General features: G+C 43.9%; 1 protein-coding gene across 7 annotated transcripts; it reads right to left on the bottom strand.

Annotated features, from left to right (window-relative positions):
• Positions 1 to 1,985: 1,985 nt before the first annotated feature.
• On the bottom strand, positions 1,986 to 21,764 carry ZFAND2B (zinc finger AN1-type containing 2B). 7 transcript variants are annotated; one of them, XM_020792017.3, is made up of 10 exons: positions 21,637 to 21,764; positions 20,913 to 21,026; positions 18,968 to 19,062; positions 14,806 to 14,937; positions 12,819 to 12,970; positions 11,932 to 12,036; positions 11,194 to 11,266; positions 9,583 to 9,686; positions 9,309 to 9,393; positions 1,986 to 6,450 (listed from the first exon to the last, which is right to left on the bottom strand). In XM_020792017.3, the coding sequence occupies exons 1-10, from the start codon at positions 21,743 to 21,745 to the stop codon at positions 6,412 to 6,414; spliced, it is 1,008 nt and encodes a 335-aa protein (XP_020647676.3). In that variant the 5' UTR covers positions 21,746 to 21,764; the 3' UTR covers positions 1,986 to 6,411. The 7 variants fall into 7 exon arrangements, with proteins under 7 accessions (XP_020647676.3, XP_020647675.3, XP_072841426.2 ...); XM_020792016.3 differs by having other exon boundaries at positions 20,913 to 21,023; positions 21,637 to 21,658; XM_072985325.2 differs by having other exon boundaries at positions 9,610 to 9,686; positions 21,637 to 21,655.
• Positions 21,765 to 21,776: the final 12 nt, after the last annotated feature.

The raw sequence follows: 21,776 nt of genomic DNA, 5'->3' as shown, positions 1-21,776 counted from the left end.
ACTTGGGGGTTTTAAAAGATCGCAAGACCTGATTAGATTAGGCGGGGCAAAGGCACGCCTGCATCTGATTAAAAAGCAAGTGCGTGGGACTGACTCGTTTTCACTAAGCTACTGAAGAGCAACCAATATACCATACAGTATATTATGTTGTGTCAGGATCCCGACAGGGCAACGTTGGTTGTTGTGGGTTTTTCGGGCTTCTTGGCCGTGTTCTGAAGGTTGTTCTTCCTGACGTTTCTCCAGTCTCTGTGGCCGGCATCTTCAGAGGACTGGAGTAGGAACTCTGTCCAGCTGAAGATGCCGGCCACAGAGACTGGCGAAACGTTAGGAAGAACCTTCAAAACACGGCCAAAGAGCCCGAAAAACCCACAACAACCATTAGATCCCGGCGGTGAAAGGCTTCATGAATACAGGGCAACGTTGCCTGCACGTTCTTGATGTGAAGTATTCAGACGTGGTCTACCCGTCCCTTTCCGTGATGGAGCTTGAGGATTGGGGGCAATGACCAAGGTCCCACAGGTGACACCCTACAAACTCAGGCAGGCTGATCTCTTAGCACAGTACAGTACTAGATTTTATGTTAAAATCTTGCCACATTGTAAGGAGTGCTATGTCAGCTCCTCCTGCCCCTCTGTGGCACCTTACTTCTCTGAAAAAGCCCCCACACTTGAGAGGAACATAATAGGCTGAGATAGCCCCAGCCCTTTAACTCAGTGGTCCCCAACCTTGGGCCTCCAGATGTTCCTGGACTTCATCTCCCAGAAATCCTGGCCAGCAGAGGTGGTGGTGAAGGCTTCTGGGAGTTGTAGTCCAAGAACATCTGGAGGCCCAAGGTTGGGGACCACTGCTTTAACTGATATTCAGGGGTTTTGTGCCTCCTAGGTTTCTGGGCCAGTTTGCCCGAGTCCACATCAGCTTGGCCATTTGGGAAGCTCAGTGTGTGTGTTGATGGGAATGCATATACTGTAGTTAAGCTTGCACTTTTAAAACTGTGGAGGGTGGAACTAGAGGGAATTGCAGCCTGAGTTGGATACACAGCATTGCTAACTTTTTGCCTTACACCAGTTACAAGGTGAGGTCTCAGGATTTGATTTCACTCTTAGCTAGAGAGTGCACCAAAGTACGCTCAAAACTAATTGGCTGATGGTGAAGGATGATGAATGATTTTTAACAATTATGATCAAATCCCCGAGTGCCTTTTTAAGAGTTAAGATAATTTTTAATATTTACTTGCTTTTAATTATTAATTTGTATTTTCATTAGCATATAGTTTGTTTTTTTAATGTTTATCTCATTAGGTTTTTAACTCTATTCCTTTTAATATTGTGAACTGCCTTGGGTCCCTTTATTGGGAGAAAGATGGCACAGAAATAAAACAAACGACTTTCCTATACAAAAGATGAGTTAGCCTCAAATGTGGAGTGGGCTGAAAGTAGATCACGAGAGCATGTTAGATTTGTCTACCAGCATTCCTTACTTCTAACATCTAATTAAGGCACACAGAGGTAAGGTAAAGGTTCCCCTTGACATTTAGTCCAGTCGTGTCCTACTCTAGGGGACGGTGCTCATCCCCATTTCCAAGCTGTACAGCCAGTGTTTGTCCAAAGACAGTTTCTGTGGTCACGTGGCCAGTGCGAGTAGACACAGAACACCATTACCTTCCCACCGAGGTGGTACCTATTTATCTACTCACCTTTTTACATGCTTTCGAACTGCTAGGTTGGCAGGAGCTTGAACAAGTGATGGGAGCTCACTCCATCATGTGGATTCAATCTTGCGATGGCTGGTCTTCTGACCTTGCAGCACAGAGGCTTCTGCAGTTTAACCTGCAGCGCCACCGCACCCACCAAGGCACATAGAAGTGTTTGCCTTTTCACAGCTAAAGATGCTGTTAATTGCTTGATTGTTCTCCCTGTTGAACCAGGGATTAGTGATGGATAACACTTTTGAGATTATGAAAAATAACATATCCTCATATATGTGTGTTCCAGCAATCAGTGTTTATTTTGTACTCCCCTAATTACAGGAATGCAAGACACTTTGAATAAAGCATTTGGTTTTTGTTCTCACCTTGATACAGTATGATCTACAAGATCTGTCCATGTTCACAAGGTTATCTGCTTCCTACTTGTCAATGAGATGGAATGACTGAGAACATGTTCACTACTGACTTGAAAAACCAGTTTATGACCCCGAAACCTTTGACATTGTTATAGTTTCAGCTGGTACACATAACAACTTCTCGTAAAGGGCAGTTCAGGTACACTCTGCACACCTTGACCATCGGAGACAAAACCTGAATTTCACCCATTTCCCAGAATCCTGCATATCCCACACTGGATGACGGTCACTCGTATGTCCTTGCAGGTAATGGCACAGCATTGAGGGCAGGTCTGTGCAATGTGCAGGATTCCAGTTGTTCTTTGACTGCTGCTCCTACCAGCCCTCAGGCTGGGAATGCTAGACAGGAAAACAACCAGAGAGACCCTGGATTTAAAAGAGCCAGACTAAGGTACACTAACCAAGGTTTGGCTCCCACTGCTTGCTGACATAACTATTGCTTGACTCAAACTACTTTGCAGGAGGGGGGATGTGACAAGTAACAACTGGACCCTATCTGGAGCAGCATTCTACTTTCAGAAGCAAGCCACAAAGAGCCCAGTAGCACCCTCCTATTGAAAAAGACAGTGTGCTTGCTCCACTTGCTGGCTAGCTCAATGATCAGATGCCTGGCTGTGGAGCCAGGGGTCAGGAGTTGGATTTGCCACTGTACCTTGCACAGCCTGTATGGTCTTAGGCAAACTGCACAAGTCCACATCACCACCAGAAGGCAGCACTGGTAAGTCACTTCTGGGTACTTTCTGAGAAAGGTCATTGTAAATTGGAATTGACTTGACAGCACACAATGGCTACCACGAAAGGACAACTTCTTGTAACAGGAACTTCTGAAATAGTCCATGGATGAAGCCGCCTTGGGTCTTTTGAGGAGAAATGTGGGATAGAAATATTTTAAATAGTAATAAATAGAGAACACAGTTGACATGTCATTAGAAATGGAACTCTCTTAAGAGAAGACTAACAGGAACCCGGAGAGATAAGTATGTCTTGTTGCTCAGGCATTAGCACTGCTGGGGCAAAATCTCAAAGAGAAGGAAACAGGCATTGCCCTTGAAGTGTGATCTAATCTAGAAAGAAGGGCCACATGTGTCAACTTGTGTTCCTTGGTAGAAGGGCAATTGATATATTTAGGGGGCATATATTTAAAAACAAATCACCAATTGCCCCAAATTTGGCACAATTTATCTTCCCTGCTTTGATTGTGACCACAGTTGTTAGTGCACCTTGGAAAACCTTTGCAAACTTAATTTGGCTTTGTTCTGACTCTTCATTAATTTTTGGTGAATTCCGCCCCCCCATTGGAATGCACTGAACTGATGGTTTGACAGCTGTCAAACCGACAGTTCAATGCATTTCAATGGGGGGGGGGGGAAACATTCGCCAAAAATTAGCGAAGAGTCAGAACAAAGCCAAATTAAGTTTGCAAAGGTTTTACAAGGTGCACTAACGATCCCAAGCATTTAAAACAGTTTTTGAACATTTTAAGACACTTTAAAAATAGTGAAAACAGACATCGCAAAACCATTGGAATGCATTGAATAGGCTTCAATGTATTCCAATGGGGGAAACATTGTTTCGCTTAGCAATGTTTCCTATGGCGATTTTCGCTTAAGGACGGTAATCCGTTCCCATTGGAACGGATTAACCGGCTTTCAATGCATTCCTATGGGAAATGGTGTTTCGTTTAGCGATGTTTTCCCATAGCAATGTTTTTTTGGGAACCAATTAACATCGTTAAGCGAGGCACCACTGTATATTTTATATTTGAAACACTGAAAATGCTTTATCTGTTGTCAACAATGGTCCTATACAACAAGGTGACACTACACCTATAGCGTAGATGCAAGGTTGGGCACGAGAGAGGACTGCTTGCCTTGAGACCACCTATTGAGTTGGCTGTTTAGGTACAATGTGACTTCACTTCTCACCTGGTTTTATGTTCCCTCAGACTCCCTTTTCCTTTAGGAGCCTGGGTACATGGAGGGAGTGGGAAGCCTTTAAAAGACAAAAATCACCACTGGATCAAGAGTGGTGGTCCTGATCCCAGGAGTGGCAATACAGCAGTGATTTTTGACATTTAAAGCTCACCACCCCCCCCCCCATTTTACAGGGCTCCCAAAGGCTTTCCTCGGGCAAAAGGGAGTCCAAGGGAGCCTTGGAACCTTTTTTTTTGGGGGGGGGGGGAATATGAAGCTTTCAATGAATGTATATTTAATGCTTCCAGCACTCAATCCAGGTTGTACAGTACTGGGCACAAAGTTATGCAACAGGATTTCACCCAATATGTTTTCTTCTCAACAGCAGGTGATTCATGTGCATGATTGTTCAAGCAATATGTCCATTTCAGAATGGAAAACTTGATTTTTTTTAAAAGTCAGCCTTCTTGGAGCCTAAATCATAATCTAAATTTATTTGTATTAGATCAGTCTGCCCTCGGCTTCCTACTCAAACACACTGTTTCTCAGTAGTATACTGCAGTTCTTAGTGCAGAGTTTAAAAAAAATTCAAAAGTGCTGAGCTATTTCTTCAACCAATTCCAAACAACTCCTTGCAATCCACATGCTTCAGGATAGATTATGAGTATATATGCTCCAAAGAGAGGGGGGAAAAACCTCAAGCCATTTCTGTCAGTGAGTTTATTGACTCCCATTAGCTTTCCTGCAATGCCCTGTCATCACAGCTTCCCTCCGACCCTGTAGGTAACACAGCAAAGGCACAGAATGCTTCATGGTAAAGTGGCCCCTGCAGAGGGAAAGCCAATAATTGTGCAGAGCATAAAGCCTGGAAGCCCAAGGCCATGAAAACTATGCCTGGTCAAAGACAAGCACCTGCCCAACGCATGCATCAGACAGAAGACAAGACATCCATATGGTCACTGAGGTATGGGTGCCACCTGGGGCCAGTCAGCTTTGTAACATGCAATCTAAAGCCTCTGGCTGTCTCCTGGAAATGGGAAACACTCCTTATACAGTGGTACCTCGCTAGACGACCTTGCAAAACGACGAATCCGCACGGCGATGAGGTTTTGTGATTGCTATAGCGATTTGCAAAACAGTGATTTCAATGGGCAATTTTCGCTGGACAATCTTTGGGTCCCTGCTTCGCAAACCGATTTTCGCAAGACGATGATTTTAACTGATCGGCGCTTCACAAAATGGGTGTTTTCAGGACCGATGCTTCACAGGGCAGCCATTTCAACAACTGATCAGCGGTTTGCAAAATGGCTTCCCTATGAGCGATCTTTGCAGGATGACGATTTTTCCCCATTAGAATGCATTAAATAGATTTCAATGCATTCCGATGGGGAAATGGTTTTTGCAAGATGTCTTCGCTAAACAGTGATTTCTATGGAACGGATTATCGTCGTCATGCAGGGCACCACTGTAATTATAGGGCAGTAACGTGCCTGCTGGTCACTTCAATTCAAGGCTGCTCTTTGGCAGACTCTCCCAAAGAGGGCTAAGGGCTCGTGTTCTGGCAAGGAGCAAGCAGAATCAGTGTTATTCAAAACGTATGAGCATAGAAGATTTGGCCATCAGTCCTCAGCAGAGAAAGGATTATATGGATCATGCTCCAGAGACAGATGTGACACTGCCATGAATCTATTCTCTGTGGAGGGCTGCCGCCATTGCGTGATCCAAGTGTTGCTCTTACTAAAGCAGCAACTGTTAAGTCAGCATTTGACAGAAAAGCTGTACAACTGTTGTTTCAGGAAGACATGCCTCCCACTTAAGCGGGTAGCTAGAAGAAGCCTCAGCAGCACCCAAAAAACATACACAAATCTGGTAAGAAAACCCTCACACTGAAAGCATTGAGCACCACCTGCTGACAAACCGGGGGATTCCTCAGACAGAGAAATAAGAGGCAGGCACTTAGTTCATTTGCCTTAAACTCCCCTCAGCTTTGGGACTCCGTCGCCCCCTCCCCAGCCACCCCACTGTAGCAGGATGAGATTTAGTTCCATCCTTGCCAGTACTGCCTGCTAGTCCATTTCCTCTTCTACGACCTCGGCTAGCCATAGTTCTGCTGAAGTGACTGAGGATGGCTTCTGCTGCTCCACTTGAGTGGGAGAAAGGTTGCCAGCTGCCCCAGAGAAGGTTTTATAGGGTCACAGTGTAGAGGAACAAGAACTGTGTGGCAAGGAGAGACTCTACGAGGAACAGAGAGGTATTCAGCCTTTGGTTCATTGTCAGCAGCGCTGAGGGAGCAGCAGAGGAAGGGACCCTCAGCAAGAGCAGAGGAAGAACCGTTGTGGCCAAGCACAGTTCCCAAGCTGGCTGATTCTTTTTGTCCTCAGGAGAGGCAGCAATTGGACGGTTTTGCGCTTCGAGCCTAAAACACAAATATGGGGAAAGTAAGAACATTAGGAGAGGAAATGCATTTCTCCTCCCCCCTTGGCAATACAGGGCTACCCATTTATTGACAAAATGGGTTAAAGAAATCCTCCATTTTGCACACAAGGCTCACATCTTCGCCTGCAACAATCACCACTCTACGACTACTCCCTCCCGCCCCAGTTCTGTACTTGAAGTAGCTTGAGAAGATTACAGTCCCTTCCTAAAGAATAAGTTTCATCATTTTGTCATCTTGTGAATGTGACAGATGGTTTAAGACTAAATTTAAACTTCATTAAGCAATGACTAAGCATCTACTCTATGTGCACCCCTGATACATATCACTTTCTTCTCATCCATGTGGGAACAGATGGTGCAACCTGACAGAACAATGAAGAAATCACCTCAGACTTTAAAGCTCTGGGAAGAAAACTCAGGGACTTTGGGGTCCAGATGGCCTTCTCATCCATCCTACTGACACTTAGAAGAGGAGGAGAAAAGGAAAAGGGGGAAAAAACACCTCCAGGTGAACAATGGGCTATGAAGATGGCGTTTACATGAGATATTTGGATTTTGGGACCCCAGGCTACACTTCCTGGAAGATGGACTGCTGAAAAGTGTGAAGAACTACTTCATGAGGGCTTTAAATTGAATTGGAAGGCATTGTTCAAAAAGAACAGAAGGAACAGAAAGCAGGTGGAGTCACAGTATGTCAAAATACATATTCCTGCAAAGAAATACAATTTGATGAGCTAAGTTGTCACTTGGAGAGTATCTGGATTAAAATAACTAGGGTGAAAAATGAAAGAAATGTGCTAGTTGGAGTCTACCACGGACTGACTAATCAAGGAGAAAATGCAGAAAGAACCTGTGCAGCTGGCATGTGTACACTGGATTTTAGGAAACCTGACTTTAATAAACTCAGAACAAATGGCAAATAAGGCCCCATAGCAGGAGATTCTAACAAGAAAGGAAGTCCAAGATGGGTGGGAGCTTCTATAAAAGAAAATTCTAAAGGCACATCTACAAACAATTCCAACAACAACATCAACAAAAGGTGGAGGACAAAAAAATATAAAACAGTGTGACTTCAAAACACGCTCTGAGAGGATCTGAAAATAAAAATTACACATCTAGGCAGTAGAAGGAAGGCCAGGCCACAAAGCTAAAGTACAGATAGGGAGCAAAGAATTGCTGGGATGAGAAAAAGATGAAATTAGAAAGACATGCTAAAAGCAACCATTCTTTAGGTATGGGTGTAGCAAAAAGCAGAGAAACGAAACAATGGTTTAGCTGCTCAGGGGGATGGCAAAGTAACCAATGACAAAGAAAAGGCAGAAGTGCTCAATTCCTATTTTCACTCGGTTTCCCCCTAAAAGAGTATATAATCCTTCTGGCAAACATGAAGCACAAGTGAAGGGAGAAGCAGCTTTGAGATTGATGGGCAAATAGTTAAGGAATACCTCATCACTTTGAACAAGTTCAAACCTCCAGGACCTGAGGAACAGCATGCAACAGTATTAGAGAAAATGGCTGAAGAAGTCTCAGAACTATTATCTCTTTCTTAAAATAAAAGAGGATGGGTGAAACGCCAGATGATTAGAGGATGGCTAATGTTTTCACAGTCTTCAAAAATGGCAAAAAAAGAGAGCAGCACCAGGAACCAGTCAATCTAACATCAGTCTTGTGGAAAATTCTGGAGCACCTTCTAAACCTGTCAGCCTATAAGCACCTTGAAAACAATGCAGTGATAACAAGCAGCAAACATGGATCTGTTAAGAAGAAATCCTACCAGACTAATCTAATCTCATTTTTTTGGTTGGGTAGCCTCCTGGTATGGGCTGGGTGGAACAACTATCAGGTAATTAAAGACTCATACTCAGTATGTGCTTGTCAACAACTCCTTCTCAAACTGGGAGGAGATAACAAGTGGGCTCCCACGAAGCTCAGTCCTGGGCCTAGTGCTCTTCAACATTTCTGTTAATAACATGGATGAGGAGGGAATATTTATTAAATTTGCAGATGACACAAAAATGGTTGGGATAGTTAACATCCTGGAAGACAAAAAAAGAAAGATTTCGATAGTCTTGACCACTGAGCTGAAGACAACAGAATGGAATTTAACAAGGATAAGTGTCAAGTTCTACATCTAGGAAGAAGAAACCAAATGAACAATTACAAGACAGGAGATACTGTGTTCAATAATGCATGAGGGAAGGATCTTGGAATTGCTGTAGACCTCAAGGTGAATATGAGTTAACAAGGTGACACTGCTGAAAAAAAGGCAAATGCTCTTTTAGGTGGCATTAAGGAAGCATAGTGTCCAAATCATGAAAGGTATTAGTTCACCATTAATTGGCATTTGTTAGGCTTTATCTTGATTATTGTGTCCAGTTCTGGACACCACACTTTCAAGAAGAATAACTACAAACTGAAAGGTTCAGAAGAGGGCAACACGGATGATCGGGGGAGGGAAACCAGGCGCTACGCAGAGAAACTGAAAGAACTCAGCACGTTCAGCCTTGAGAAAAGAAGGCTGAGGGGAGATGATAGCACTCTTCAAATACTTGAAGAATTATCATACAGAGAGAGAGGATCTGTTCTTAATCATTCCAGAGTGCAGAACACACAATAGTGTCTCAAGTTACAGAAACCAAGATTTCAGCTGAATATCAGAGAAAAGTTTCTAACGGCAGGATTCCTGCACCGAATAAGGAGTTGGACTCAATGGCTTTATAGGCCCCTTCCAACTCTTATGCTTCTGTGCTTACTCCCAAGACACCTTTTGCCAGTCCCCTCAAGGATATGAACGGAACAACTGGAAAGTTAGTTGTGGGAATGCCTCAGCTTGCTCACTCGTTGTTGCTGCTGCTGCTGGCGATATTCCTCTTCACTAGCGGAAAGGGCCCGGGCCAATGCCAGATCCTCCTCCTCCTGGGTGCTGTTACAGATAAAAGGAACAAATGAAATAAATGGACATGGTAGACAACCTACCTCCTCCCAAACATTCTGTCGTGTGACTTGCAAGACAGGGAACAGAATCATGGGCAACATATTAGCACAGACCTCAAGAATTTGACCACATCATCGTCTAGACCTGATATGCAGCACTGTATCTTTGAATGCTCACCCCAAAAGGGCTGCCCTTGTGCTGTACCTGTGGGGCTGTGGTTGGGTGGTAGCCACCTCTGCCAAGGACATCTCCAAGGCTCGTTGCAGTGCTTCCTCTTCACTCTGAAATGAGAGACAAAACAAGGTGTAGCTCACATGCAGAGGCCAACAGCCACCATTCCTTATATCAGTGGTTCTTAATGTGGGCGATAATGCCCCCCAGGGGGCGATTTCATTTTTCAGGGGGGTGGTAGAATGAAAAGGGGCGGCATGGGGGCGCTGGAGCAGAAGGGAGCGATAGGGGGGCGCTGGAGCACGCCAAAGCTGTGAAGATGGCTGCATGAATATATATTTTCCTCCAATTTTAATTTAGTTTCAGACTTTTTGTCTTGAAATTTTTAGTTCCTGCATTTGTTTTTATGCCCTTTTTATATTTCTTTTTGCGTCTTAAAATTCACTTGCAACTAAATCATTAAATGTTACTTTTTGGGGGGCATTTCATTTTCTTGGAATTTAATTTTGTTTTCAGGGGTCATTGGATTTAAGCGTAATAAATAAATAAATAAATAAATAAATAAATAAATAAATAATAAAAAAAAGATATCACCGCGGGGAGGGGGGTGATGAATACTTCCTCAATGGCTCAAGGGGGCGTTTCTTTCAAAAAGGTTAAGAACCACTGCCTTATATTAACAACAGCCCAGCAAGGTGTATTCGAACCACATGGAACAAGCTTGGTTTCTGCTTCATTTGCTGCCCACAATAAATTATCCACTTTGTGTAAAACTACATTGGCACACCACTGAATTTGCAAAGACAAAAAAAGGACAAAATAAAACATACTGCCATTGCTGCATCAAACCACCCTAGATCACTAGGCTAGCTCAGTTTTAAGAGTTTAACCCTAATCCTGAACTCCCTTCCCCATAATCCTACCCCCATTGAAAAGAATAAAAAATAGAGTTTGTTTATTTATTACATTTATATTTCACCCTTCTTCTAATGAACTCCAGGCAGCAGACATGGCTTTCCCTCCTCCGCTTTACCCTCAAAAGAACCCTGTGGGCTAGATCAGGCGAAGAGATTATATCTAATTGAGGACAGTGAATTTCACAGCTGAGTGGGAATCTGAGCCTAAGTCTCCCAGATTCTAGTTCAACATTTTAACCATCTAACTAAACCGCTCTAACTTAGGTTGTGTGTTTTTTGTTTGTTTGTTTGAAGTGGACGTGGCTCAGAAATGGGTGGCCTCTCAAGCAAGCTAAGGGAACTGCTCTGCTTCTTACATCTCTTTCTTGTACAACTTGATGGAATGGCTGATGGGTGACATCTGACTTCTACAGAGGTGACACTGTAATAATAAAGCATGTGGTAATAAGGAAGGCACCACCCTTGGATATCATCCAGCTCCTCAAGGTGCCCCTAGAGGCAATCTAGCCCTTTGGCCATATCCTTTCCTTCTGTGCCCCTACTGCAGACCTAGTATATTATGCCCCTCATATGTTGAGATCTAACAACAGAGCAGCTCCATTTTGCAGCTATTAGCATGATACTGACACATATAAATAATACAAAAAGGAATAACTGACTTATAATGGCTTCAGTATCAAGCTTGTTGGCCAGCACTTACCAGTCCATTCTGCAGGGCAACAGCTGGGGGAGGTGTGCTTTGGGGCTGAGGTATTCCAGCCATTTCAGTAGCCCTATGTGGAAGACAACAGGAAGAGTTGTAACAATTCATGAGGTGCATATAAATTAGAGAGAAAGGCACTGGTAGAATCAGAGTAAAGGTGAACAAGTGTGTGATCCTTCAGATGTTAAACTGCAAGCTCCAGCATTTATCACTATTGGCTTTGCTGCTTTGCACTGGAGTTCAACAAAATCTGGACAGCTATATTTTGGCCACCATTGCACTAGGATATGATTTATGGCACAAAACAGTTAGCCCACTGCACATAAGTTCCTTCCCAAGCACAGGTCACTTTTACCAGAGGGAAGAGTAGATTTCCACCGCCAGTGCTAGAGCAAGGCAGCCTCTAAGGGCGAGATGGACTGCCCTCCTTCCATACAGCAGAGAGCAGCCCTCCTTGCCTTTCTTTACATAGGAAAAAAATTGCAGCAGACAGAGAGGCAAGCAGTGATTGTTGCACAACTTTGTCTGTAGCAGAATGGCATCAGGTCCACTTCTCTGTTGTCACCCAGCACTCTGGTAGTGATCAGGAATGCTGTCTGAAACTTAGAGGGGACTGCAGCCAGAAATAGGAGGAGGATGGAAGTGCCCACAGCTGTTGTAATATTTTTGAAGGCTAGAACTCTTAGGAAAAGAAGCAGAACAGGGGGAAATGCAGATTAGGGGTCACCGATGTACCTGCTGGAAGTTGGCAAGTTTGCGAGAGATTTCATGGCTCCACTGCTGGATGTTGTGCTTGTAGGTGCTTTGGCAGTCTTCTGAGCTCTGGCAATTGCAGCATTCCTGAAAGAGGAAGCTTAGTTCTCAGAAACAGCATCGTTGTGACGGTGTCCCAAGCCACCACCTTCTCCCCCTGAGACGAACAAGAGTCAGCTTCAACATTATATTTTGCTGGCACAACCAAATCTACCTGTAGCAAAAGCCTGTGCAACTTCTATGTCCTTCAGGCTCAAGTAACTGATCTGTAAATGCAGCCAGCTGACACAGCACAAATAACAGACATCTTACTGACAATAGTGGAAGAAGGCGGCGCCAGTGGTGGAGTCGTAAATCTGGAAGTGCAAGTGCTTGTCACGGCAGTCCCCATAGCTGCTCCCCCATCAAGGAGGTCAAGAGCTACAAGCAGTGGGATCAATCCATATGAGTTCTACATATCTTTGTTTCCATCCGGTGCAAGTCTTATGTAATGTGAATGGTACTTATATGCCCATCCAAGAACAAATCACCCTCAAATACACTGTATTACAACAGGGATTGCTGGCAACAATGTACTGTTCCTAGAAAAACCCAATTCTTTCCCAGCTGTTATGGGCATTGCAGCTAACCCCAAAGGGAACAGGACAGCATGAAGAAAGTGACAGATGGTGTTATAGTCCTTTCAAATCAGCAAGACTTTGACAATGTGAATCTTGGCTCCAAAACGCTGCTGTAAGGCACCCCAAAGCAACCCCAGATATGCTTGAAATACTAACAAAGGGGAGGAAAATAAGACTATATCTCCCTCATCTGTCCATGTCTGTCTCCTGCACACTTTTGCCCACAACAGCTCCCAGGTATGCCCTTACCCAGCCTTGGACAGCGAATGCCCAGTCCCCTTGCAATCATGATCCAGTGGGTGTCGGTGCTTGAGGCAGAAGTTGCCATGGCACTGGTCACAGAGAACCTTCATCATCTCCCGTTGCTTGCAGCCAGGCCGTTGACACTTGTTAGTGAAGATCTAGGAGAGATGAATGCAGCTGGGACTGAGGACAGTGGAATGGTCTGTTAGCAAGGAGGAGACCCACTAGGGTTGCCTGCCTTCAAATCTACACAAACCTCAGAGCTTAAGTAATCAAGCCTCCAAACTATAAACCTCTAAAAAGTGGCCCCCTGCTTAATATTCTTAAGCCTGCTCTGCAAACCTGGCTGGTCTTGATATTGCTCAGCGACCACAGTTAGCAGATCTTGTTCAGTTCTGACATGCACTCCTCTGTTATTCTAACCGTTCAAGTGCCCTACATCCAAATCCAGATTTCCATACACATCCTGAGCTGCGGGCTGCCTGCAGTACAGCTTTTGAAGGGAACTATATTCACCTGGATCACATTGCGTAAGAACGAGGCAGACCCTCTATGTCTGCATTTTCTACAGTAAGTGTAAGCATTTTTCCAGAGCTCAGACAAGAGTCTTTCTCCAACCTATCCTGAGCTGCTGAGAAATCTTCTTCAGGCAAAACATGTTCTATGGCTTTTCCTGTCTCTCAGGTTCTATTTTAGGGATGCAGAGGCAACGGGGAAAGCACATGGAAGTATGGGAAGGAAGAAACCTGTGGTTTGGCAAAATGTTTAGAGCCTGGATCTCTGAAAGGAGTGCAAGAACAGAAAAACTCCTGAAGTAAGGCCTAGACCAAGTGAACAGACCAGTATGGAGAAGGAACAAAGCTTTGAGCAAATGAGAAAAATAAAAAAGTGTCAGTACTTTTGCTCAACTCCATTTGACTTTTACTCATCTACATCACACAAATGATTTTTCCCCCAATGATGTCTTGTGCTACATGTACTATTCCTTTCTGGATCAAAGAGAAGGGACTTTTGATTTTAGATTTAACTGCTCTTGCTTACAATAATCTTACAAAGGTTTAGGTATACTGTGCTAAGTTTTGCACACACTTTTTGCATACCTCTGACTGATCTTTGTTGCTCCTTTTAAGAATTTTTTTATTGAGCTTTCACTGTGATTCTTACATGAAAACAGCTTTTGAGCTAGTGGATTGTTTTGGAAAAAACAGTACATTTCACAGGTTTCTCCCTTTCCTTCTCGTCTCTCCTTTTGAAACTCACGCCTCACCTCTTGTCTTCGTTTCCTACCAGGATTTCACTGAATCCTTCTTCCTAGACCATGGGACTTTCATTAAAGCCCATATGAGCTTGTCTCTTCTGCTTGGAACAGATATAATCCTTCCTCTTTAAGTTACACTACCATACAGCTTGGAATTTAGCAAGCTTTATCTAGTTCAGACTGGTGGAAGTTTTAATTGAACATACTTTATCTGTGCTACATATAACAGTTTGTTTACTACTTTAGTGCTCCACTTTTGTTTACATTACCACAATTGTTATAGTTGTCCTATATGGTACAAGCACTTAAATTAATTTCATATTGTTTGTCTATATTTATAGTTTTATATTCCTCCTTTCAGCCAAGCACTGTGTATATATGTTTGTCTATAAACATCCTACTGTCCTACCTTCTTACCAAATGTGTATGTTTTTATCATTGTTCATTGCAAATAACTTATCCGCTCTCCCTCCCTCGCCCCAAACTCTGGTTCTTTCTGTTTATCAGCAGTGGAACAAACTAAAAAGAGCCAAAATTTGAAGCCCTTTTCCTTCTCTTGCTTATGGTGCAGATTCCAGGTCCCTGTGGAGTTAAGTCACTATCATACTGTCCTCAGTCAACATGAGATGGGTGATGCTGGCATGGGATTCAGACTTAAGACATATCCACCTGAGTGGCAGGCTCAAAGCACTATTTCCACCAAAAGCAGCAGAGGGGGTAAGTGTAACCTCCTACCTTCCGCTTACGTTGAGCAGGGTCTGATTTGCAGTCCTGGTCAATGTGTGCTCCCACAACAATATCCGGCATCTCTCCTCGTTTCACAGGGATGGGGGTGCTGCAGAGAGGGCACACAGGGACCTGCACATCCTAGATACAAAAGAGAGGGTGAGATGCTCCACGATGTCTGTTCCCTTGACCCACTTAGTACAGAACATCGCCTGTAACAAAACATTGCAATGTACCACCTAATATATTTCATAATGTATCACTTAATACTTTAGGGTGTAAGAGTCTCATCCCATGTTCACGAAAGGCCTAGGAACCATACTCTTTTCCCCACCTTCAGCAAACTCACCTTGTGTACGTACAGACAAGGTCTTCTTCCCTTCCATATTTTAGCATGTGCCCACCACAACCATCACCCTCTGCCAGTGACCACATTTCAAGACACTGAGCCTTAGGGACACAGCTCAGGCACAATAGTTTAGGCTTTCAATCCCTCACTGACTTCCACTGATATTGCTGTTTCTCTGCTGCTCCTGGCAACAGGAAAACATTAGTCCACACGCAAGATCAGTAGGGCTGGGAGAAACTGCTACACACACAAGAAATTCTTCCTTGACACCATGGTCTAGAACAAGAGTCTCCAAACTTTTCACATGGAGGGCCACATAATATATTTGTGATATTTTCGAGGGCCAAAGGGACACGTGCATGTGCACACACCTGCACACACTCCTGCCCACCTGCACAGACAGGCGGGGTAAAAATACTTTGGAGACCCCTGGTCTAGAAGATGATGCCTGTAGCTATCCAGAACAGTGTTCAACTTCACTATGTATTCTTCAACTTCAGCCAGCTGGAAAGACTGAAAATGGATCAGGGCTGCACAAATCAACAACTGAGAGTGATGCACTCCTGTCCTACCAGATCTCCTGCTGTTCAAGGCTCCAGCCAGTCACAGCCATGAATTCTCCCTGAATCTTATATGTTACTTTCCAGCTACCCTCCAAGGAGCTTGAGGCAGTGCATACAGTACTTCTCTCCTGCACTTTATCCTCATATTAACTCTCTGAGGCAAGTCAGGCACAGAGATTTTGACCTAAAGTCAGTTCATGAGTTTTATGGCTGAGTGGGGAATCTGAACCCAGTCTTGTACGGAACTGATACACAAATGAAAAGTGCAAGGGTCAACCATTCCTTCATAGGAAGGCCTGCTCTGTACTGTGGTCCTTTACATTTATATTAACAGGGCTAGAGAACATGCTACCTTAATTTTACAGCATGTCACTGAACTTTATTTCCTTTCTTATCCCAAAGCAAGTGAATACAGGCCCAATCGAGATTGTGATCCAGCAAGGGTAATGGGGAATTAAATTTCCCTACCAGCCATTTTTGCCTTTGAATTCCATCTCACCTGGTGTTGGGGCCAATAAGGGAAAATGGAAATCTATTGGTCCATTTGCATCAGTGGATCCCTTGCTCCCCGCTTCTAGATCCCATGTGGAAGGGGGAAAATAGCTGTATGGGGTGATTTATCTCCTCTATATGCATACTGTGGTTACAATCTGGATTAGCCCACATGTGCTTACTCTGGAGTACAAAAAAGAGGCTGAGGCTCAGTTGTTACCTTTGAATTTAACATAGGGTATAGTGTAGTCCTCAGGGCATATAGATTATTTTAAGTTGAGCAGGCCAAACACAACTTGGCTCTTCTTTTACTTCACCAACAGTACCCCACTGAACCCTCTGTCTTTTCCCACATCACAGGACACTAGTCCTAGGAGCATCTGGGAAGGACAAAGAGAGCTCTCTCAAAGGAGAGAGGGTACCAAAATTAAATTTTCCAGGAGCTGAGGAAGAAGACAGCCTTTTAAAATATGGTTTACATTATCTTATCACCATCTCCCACCTGAAAACTCAAAATCAGGAGCAGGTTTCCTTCATAAGGTGTTGATTACCATGGATCATGTAATATTTGATAATCTACTTGATTCAATGGAAACATTAAGATCCAAGCCAGCTACTGGATCCAGTTTTCTCTATCTAAAATGGCAACAGGCCCAATTTCCGAATTATTGCTTTCATCCCTGTCCTCACCTTTCCCCACGGCCTACTTATGCATTAGTTGGCATTACTGATTAGAACCAGGACAAAAAAAGTACATGTTATACTGGATTTGGAAAATTAGCTTTTCTTTCTGCTGTTAACAGGTAAAAGAGTTTTATTGGGTATGAACTGAAATGGACTGAATTTATTATTATTGAATGAGGGCATAACCTGGAATGTTAAAACCTAAACTTCTTCGCAAAAATGTATCCAAACAAACACAACTGAGCTTCTATGATCTCAAACTAGTTCTAGACTAGAATTCATTGCTCTGAAAGGAAACTGTTTTTGAATTATTGGCTGAAATTCTATTGGTGCAACTTTATGCAGTTAGAATGGTACCAGCCCAAAATGGTAGTACACTGGTGCCTCGCACAACGATGTTAATTGGTTCAAACAAACAAACAAACAAACAAAAAACCAAAACCGTTCTGTGAAAACATCGTTCTGTGAAACACCATTTCCCATAGGAATGCATTGAAAACCGGTTAATCCGTTCCAATTGGAACAGATTGCCGTCCTTAAGTGAAAATCGGCATAGGAAACATCGTTGAGGGAAACGCGGTTCCCCAATTGAAATGCATTGAAGCTGACTCAATGTATTTGAATGGGTTTGCGAAGTCCCTTTTCGCTCCTGTAAAAGTGTCTTAAACTGTTTGAAACCTGTTTTAAATGCTTGCAATCGTTAGCCCACCTCCTGAAACCTATGCAAACTTAATTAGGTGTTTTTCTGAGTTTTCGTTAATTTTTGGTGAAGTTTTTTCTCTCTCATTGAGAAGCATTGGACGGTCCCATACAAAAATTAACGACTCCTCAGAACAACACCAAATTAAGTTTGCTTACGTTTCACAAGCTGGACCATCGATGCCAAGCATTTAAAACAGGTTTAAAACAGTTTAAGGCACTTTTAAATGAGTGAAAATAGACATCGTTGTGCGAAAATTCCCCATAGGAAACATCGTTGTGTGAGGCGGCAATTTTTTCAGAAAAAGCCATCGTTGTGTGAATTTATCGTTGTGTGAGGCACTCGTTGTGCGAGGCACTACTGTACTTCATTTAATTTAAAGGTTCCTATCTGCTCCTTTCAGATTCTGAAGCTCCCAAGTGCTTCCTTTTGCCCTGGGGAAGCCCTTTTGAACCTTGGGGTGAGGTGTGTATGCTAACCGTTTTAATAGTCAAAAAATAAAAACTGAGATTGGCATCATTGCACTCAATCCAGCAATGATTTTTGGCTTCTAAGGGCTTTCCCTTCTCACATTCCAAGATTCTCAAAGGCTTCCCTGAATAGGGGGAAGGCAGGAAGCTTTCAGTTACACTGAATCAAATATTACTGTTTTCGGGCTGATGACATTATCCTAGTTGTGTGGCAAAAAATTACAACAATATGATTTCAGTCACTTTTCAGGTAGCATCCAGAACAAGACAACCACTGGGTCCTTCAAGCTGTTCCCTGCCTAGTGGATAGAACCAGGAAGTACTGTAGCAACAGAAAATAATTCAGCCACTCCTGAAACTGCCAGAAGTAGCTGGAAAAAAAGTCCAGAGGCAAGTGCTTTCAAACCTAAAGTTACCTGGCTCTTCCACAGACATTTAAGAGCAACCATCAAGTAGCAGACATATGCCCCCGAGTTATGAAATCCAATTGTCTCTGCAACTAATGCTGCTCCCCAGAACTCATTTAGCTCTCAGGAAAGTAGGGATCTGTGCCATCAAAACAGAAATGATCTCTCCTGAATTTCAGCCTTTGGATCCCTTGTTTTCCAGGCCACCGAAGAACAGTCTACCCATTCTCGTGGGCCAAATATCATTTGAGATAAGAGCTGTGATTGCCAAAGATCAAGAACTCCTGCATTAATACTGAACACCTGTTATATTACCAGTACGGGTGTAGCCTCTCTTCTAACCTAATAATTTTGGAGCTGAAGACAAACAGCCTTCTCCACCGACGGACACACTGTACTCTTTGGACAAGACAATATCAGTTTCACGAATGCTGGGAGCATATCTGCATCTGATGTGGCACCAAGAACCCAAAGCTTCAAATTCTGTTCCCTCCCATCTTGCATACCTTCTTGTAAGCCGAAGTGCAGCTGTGATGGGCGTAGGCAACGTGGTCTGTGCAGAATAGCTGTTCACAAGCATCACATTTCAGGGGGAGGAAGTCTGAGGACAGGAAAGGACAGGATAATGAAGAACTAAAATGATCTCCCTTGCAACCTTCCAGTGAGCATCCCAGGCATTCTCCTGTATGCCATTCTAATGGGATTGTTGGATCTCTATTTCCACAGCTTTTCCTACACTCAGCAGGACAATGGATAGGTAGAAAATGAACTGAACAGAATTGAAGGTGCCATGGTAACAGACAATTAATGCAAATCACATATTTCCAACGGGGGAAAAACCGTTTACTTGCTATTGCAGATAGAAGTTATATGCCTATTCTCCATTTATGAATTTTAAGACTCCCTCACCCATAGAGCTTTTAAAAAAATCAGAAAACACTTTAAAAAATGGGTTAGAAAGCATATGAGTTTCCATCTATTAAGAAACAAAGCTAGAACCACAAATGATGCAGCAGGTGGCTGCATTTGTGTGCAGCAAGAGGCCGTGGACAATCAAACAAAATGTTCTCAAACACTTCCTAGCCACAGAATCTCTATACACTGGGAGAAGCAATTTTCCTTCAAATATTGGCGTGTGTGAACTCCATATCTAATGTTCAGTCTCACAAACAATGGGTCTTATTTAATCATGTATATGTAAAAGACTACAGTTCTGGGAGTTTGCTTTTAATTTCAAACTAGTACATAGGAATAGTCAAAACCCCTTGGCACAATCAGCCACTTGAAGACTCCATGACTACGCACGTATTAATGTTATTACGGTGGGTAGGAACATTTGTTCTGAATGACACAAAATCCATGCCTATGTCTAATTTCCAACTCTGAAGACACAGTGTTATGTTTTTAATTTGAATCTCCCTGAAGCAACCAGTTGAGCTTTAGTGTCCAGATAGAAGAATTGTTGTATGATACTAATAAGACCAGCATGTGTTCTAGGTATGCCTCTAGTCAATGTATATAGCTAATTAAAAACACAATAAATAATGGCTATGCTATGATCATTAGTACTGTACTTGCCTGATTTCTTCTGGGAGTTAAGTTTATGCCATTAGTTTAAGCACAGAAACAACTAGGGACTCAAAAACTTTCACATGGGGAAATACCACATGTATGTCTTCATAGTAAAGCCTGTGTTTGGCTGTCAGCTTTTAAAGATCATTCTAAGTATTAACACTCAAATATCAACACAATGTGGCAGAACAGTTAATATTTTGTGCGCCAAATACGAAGCATATGCTACAACTATCATATGACACGTTATTCAAGCAACAACATATTGCCACATTTCTACAATCCTACCAGGAAGCTTTACAGGCAATCCCCACAGGTCATCCATGTTTATCAACACAAGACACAGGCTGGGGAAAAAGGCAGCCTCTGAAGAAATCGGCACAGGAGTGCCTACCTGAGAATGCTTCCAAGACCGCAGCCTCATCCACAACTTTCACACACACTCAAGGTTGATTTTTAGCAGGAAACTCTTTGCAGAACATATTTATCTGTACTTGACTTTAAAAGCACATACCTTTGGCTGAAAAGCAAATGCTAGATTTGACCTGACCAGGGGGGACGGGCGATGCTTTGCACCCCTCACCTCCAGCACACACTCCTCAATAGCCCTAAAAAGTCCGGGCTCTAGAGTACCATCTGCTACAGGCTACCGTGCTACTCCGAATTGTGGAGGGAACTGAACCCCCAGGCGGCCCCTCCATCTCCTCCAGCACACAACTGGAAACAAGGGGCTGGGGCGTCACTTTTCTTTTACACGGCTGCCTGTTTCAAGACAGCATTGAGTCCCGCCGCCCGCCGCCCCTGAGGCAAAGGGGTGTTTTTTTTGGGGGGGGGGTCAGCAGGAGAAGAAGACGCGGCGCTAAAAGCACTGCTCCTCACCCAGGCGCTTGCACGACGGTTCCGAGCAGTGGGCGCCCAGGTCTGGGAACTCCATGGCGCTCTGGGTGGGCTGGACTCCGCTGTGGACGGGTGGCGGGAAGGGAGTCCCACCTGCTGGGAGGAACAAACAGACAGACAGACAGACAAACTAGGATTGCAAGCTACCAGCTCAGAAAGAAAGAAAGAAAGAGAGGTGTCACCGGCGGGCAAGGGAGAGAAAGAGCGCGGCGCAGCCGGAGCTCCCCGGAGAGAGCGGGGTGGGAAAGATGACTGGCGGAGGAGGAGGAGCTGCAGCAGCACCCATGGGTGGCTAAGGCGGGGGGGGGAGGAGGAGCAAAAAAAAAGGTGAGGAAGATGGGTGAAGAAAAGGTAATGGGGCGAAAAACGCAGAGGAAAAAGGACTCGGTGAAATGTTGAAAAAGGGAGAAAAAAACGAACAGGTATCTACCCCAACCAGCAACCAGACTCCACCTTCCTGACTGCAAAGAAGGAAACCTTGGCATTTTTCGCCCCACCTACTTCCGCTCCCCGGGCTCAATGACGTCATCCAGCCATGCCCTTACTATACTACAGTACTGTTGTACAGGCATTCCACTACTGGCCCGGCCTGGACGGGGCTCCGCTTCTTTCTAGCCCGCCCCCTCCCTCCCTCCAGGAAAAAACCCTACTCTGGCATGTCCCTTATGGAATGCTGGGAAATGTAGTAGTAGCGTGTGAAACGTACGCGCCTGCGTCAAAAACACACTCTCTTTTTTTGTTTCGCCTTCTAGAGCGCGGAACGCTGGGAAGTCCGAGAGCCGAATGGCGCGGAGTATGATGGGAGATGAAGTCATTTGAGATTCCGTTCCCGCCTTTTCCTAATGC

Source organism: Pogona vitticeps, chromosome 1, assembly GCF_051106095.1.
Source record: "Pogona vitticeps strain Pit_001003342236 chromosome 1, PviZW2.1, whole genome shotgun sequence".
NCBI lineage: Eukaryota > Metazoa > Chordata > Lepidosauria > Squamata > Agamidae > Pogona > Pogona vitticeps.
The sequence above is the reverse complement of the archived record's forward strand: the minus strand, read 5'-3'. Positions and strand labels throughout refer to the sequence as shown.

What these genes read in the sequence shown, in the direction of transcription:
- ZFAND2B (XM_020792017.3), bottom strand. Translation starts at nt 21,745, where the DNA reads ATGACTTCATCTCCCATCATACTCCGCGCCATTCGGCTCTCGGACTTC. An exon ending in GCACTTCGGCTTACAAGAAG is followed by an intron (nt 14,938 to 18,967) that starts GTATGCAAGATG and finishes TTTTGTATCTAG; the next exon opens with GATGTGCAGGTCCCTGTGTG. An exon ending in AGCAGCAGCAGCAACAACGA is followed by an intron (nt 6,451 to 9,308) that starts GTGAGCAAGCTG and finishes TTTGTGTTTTAG; the next exon opens with GCTCGAAGCGCAAAACCGTC.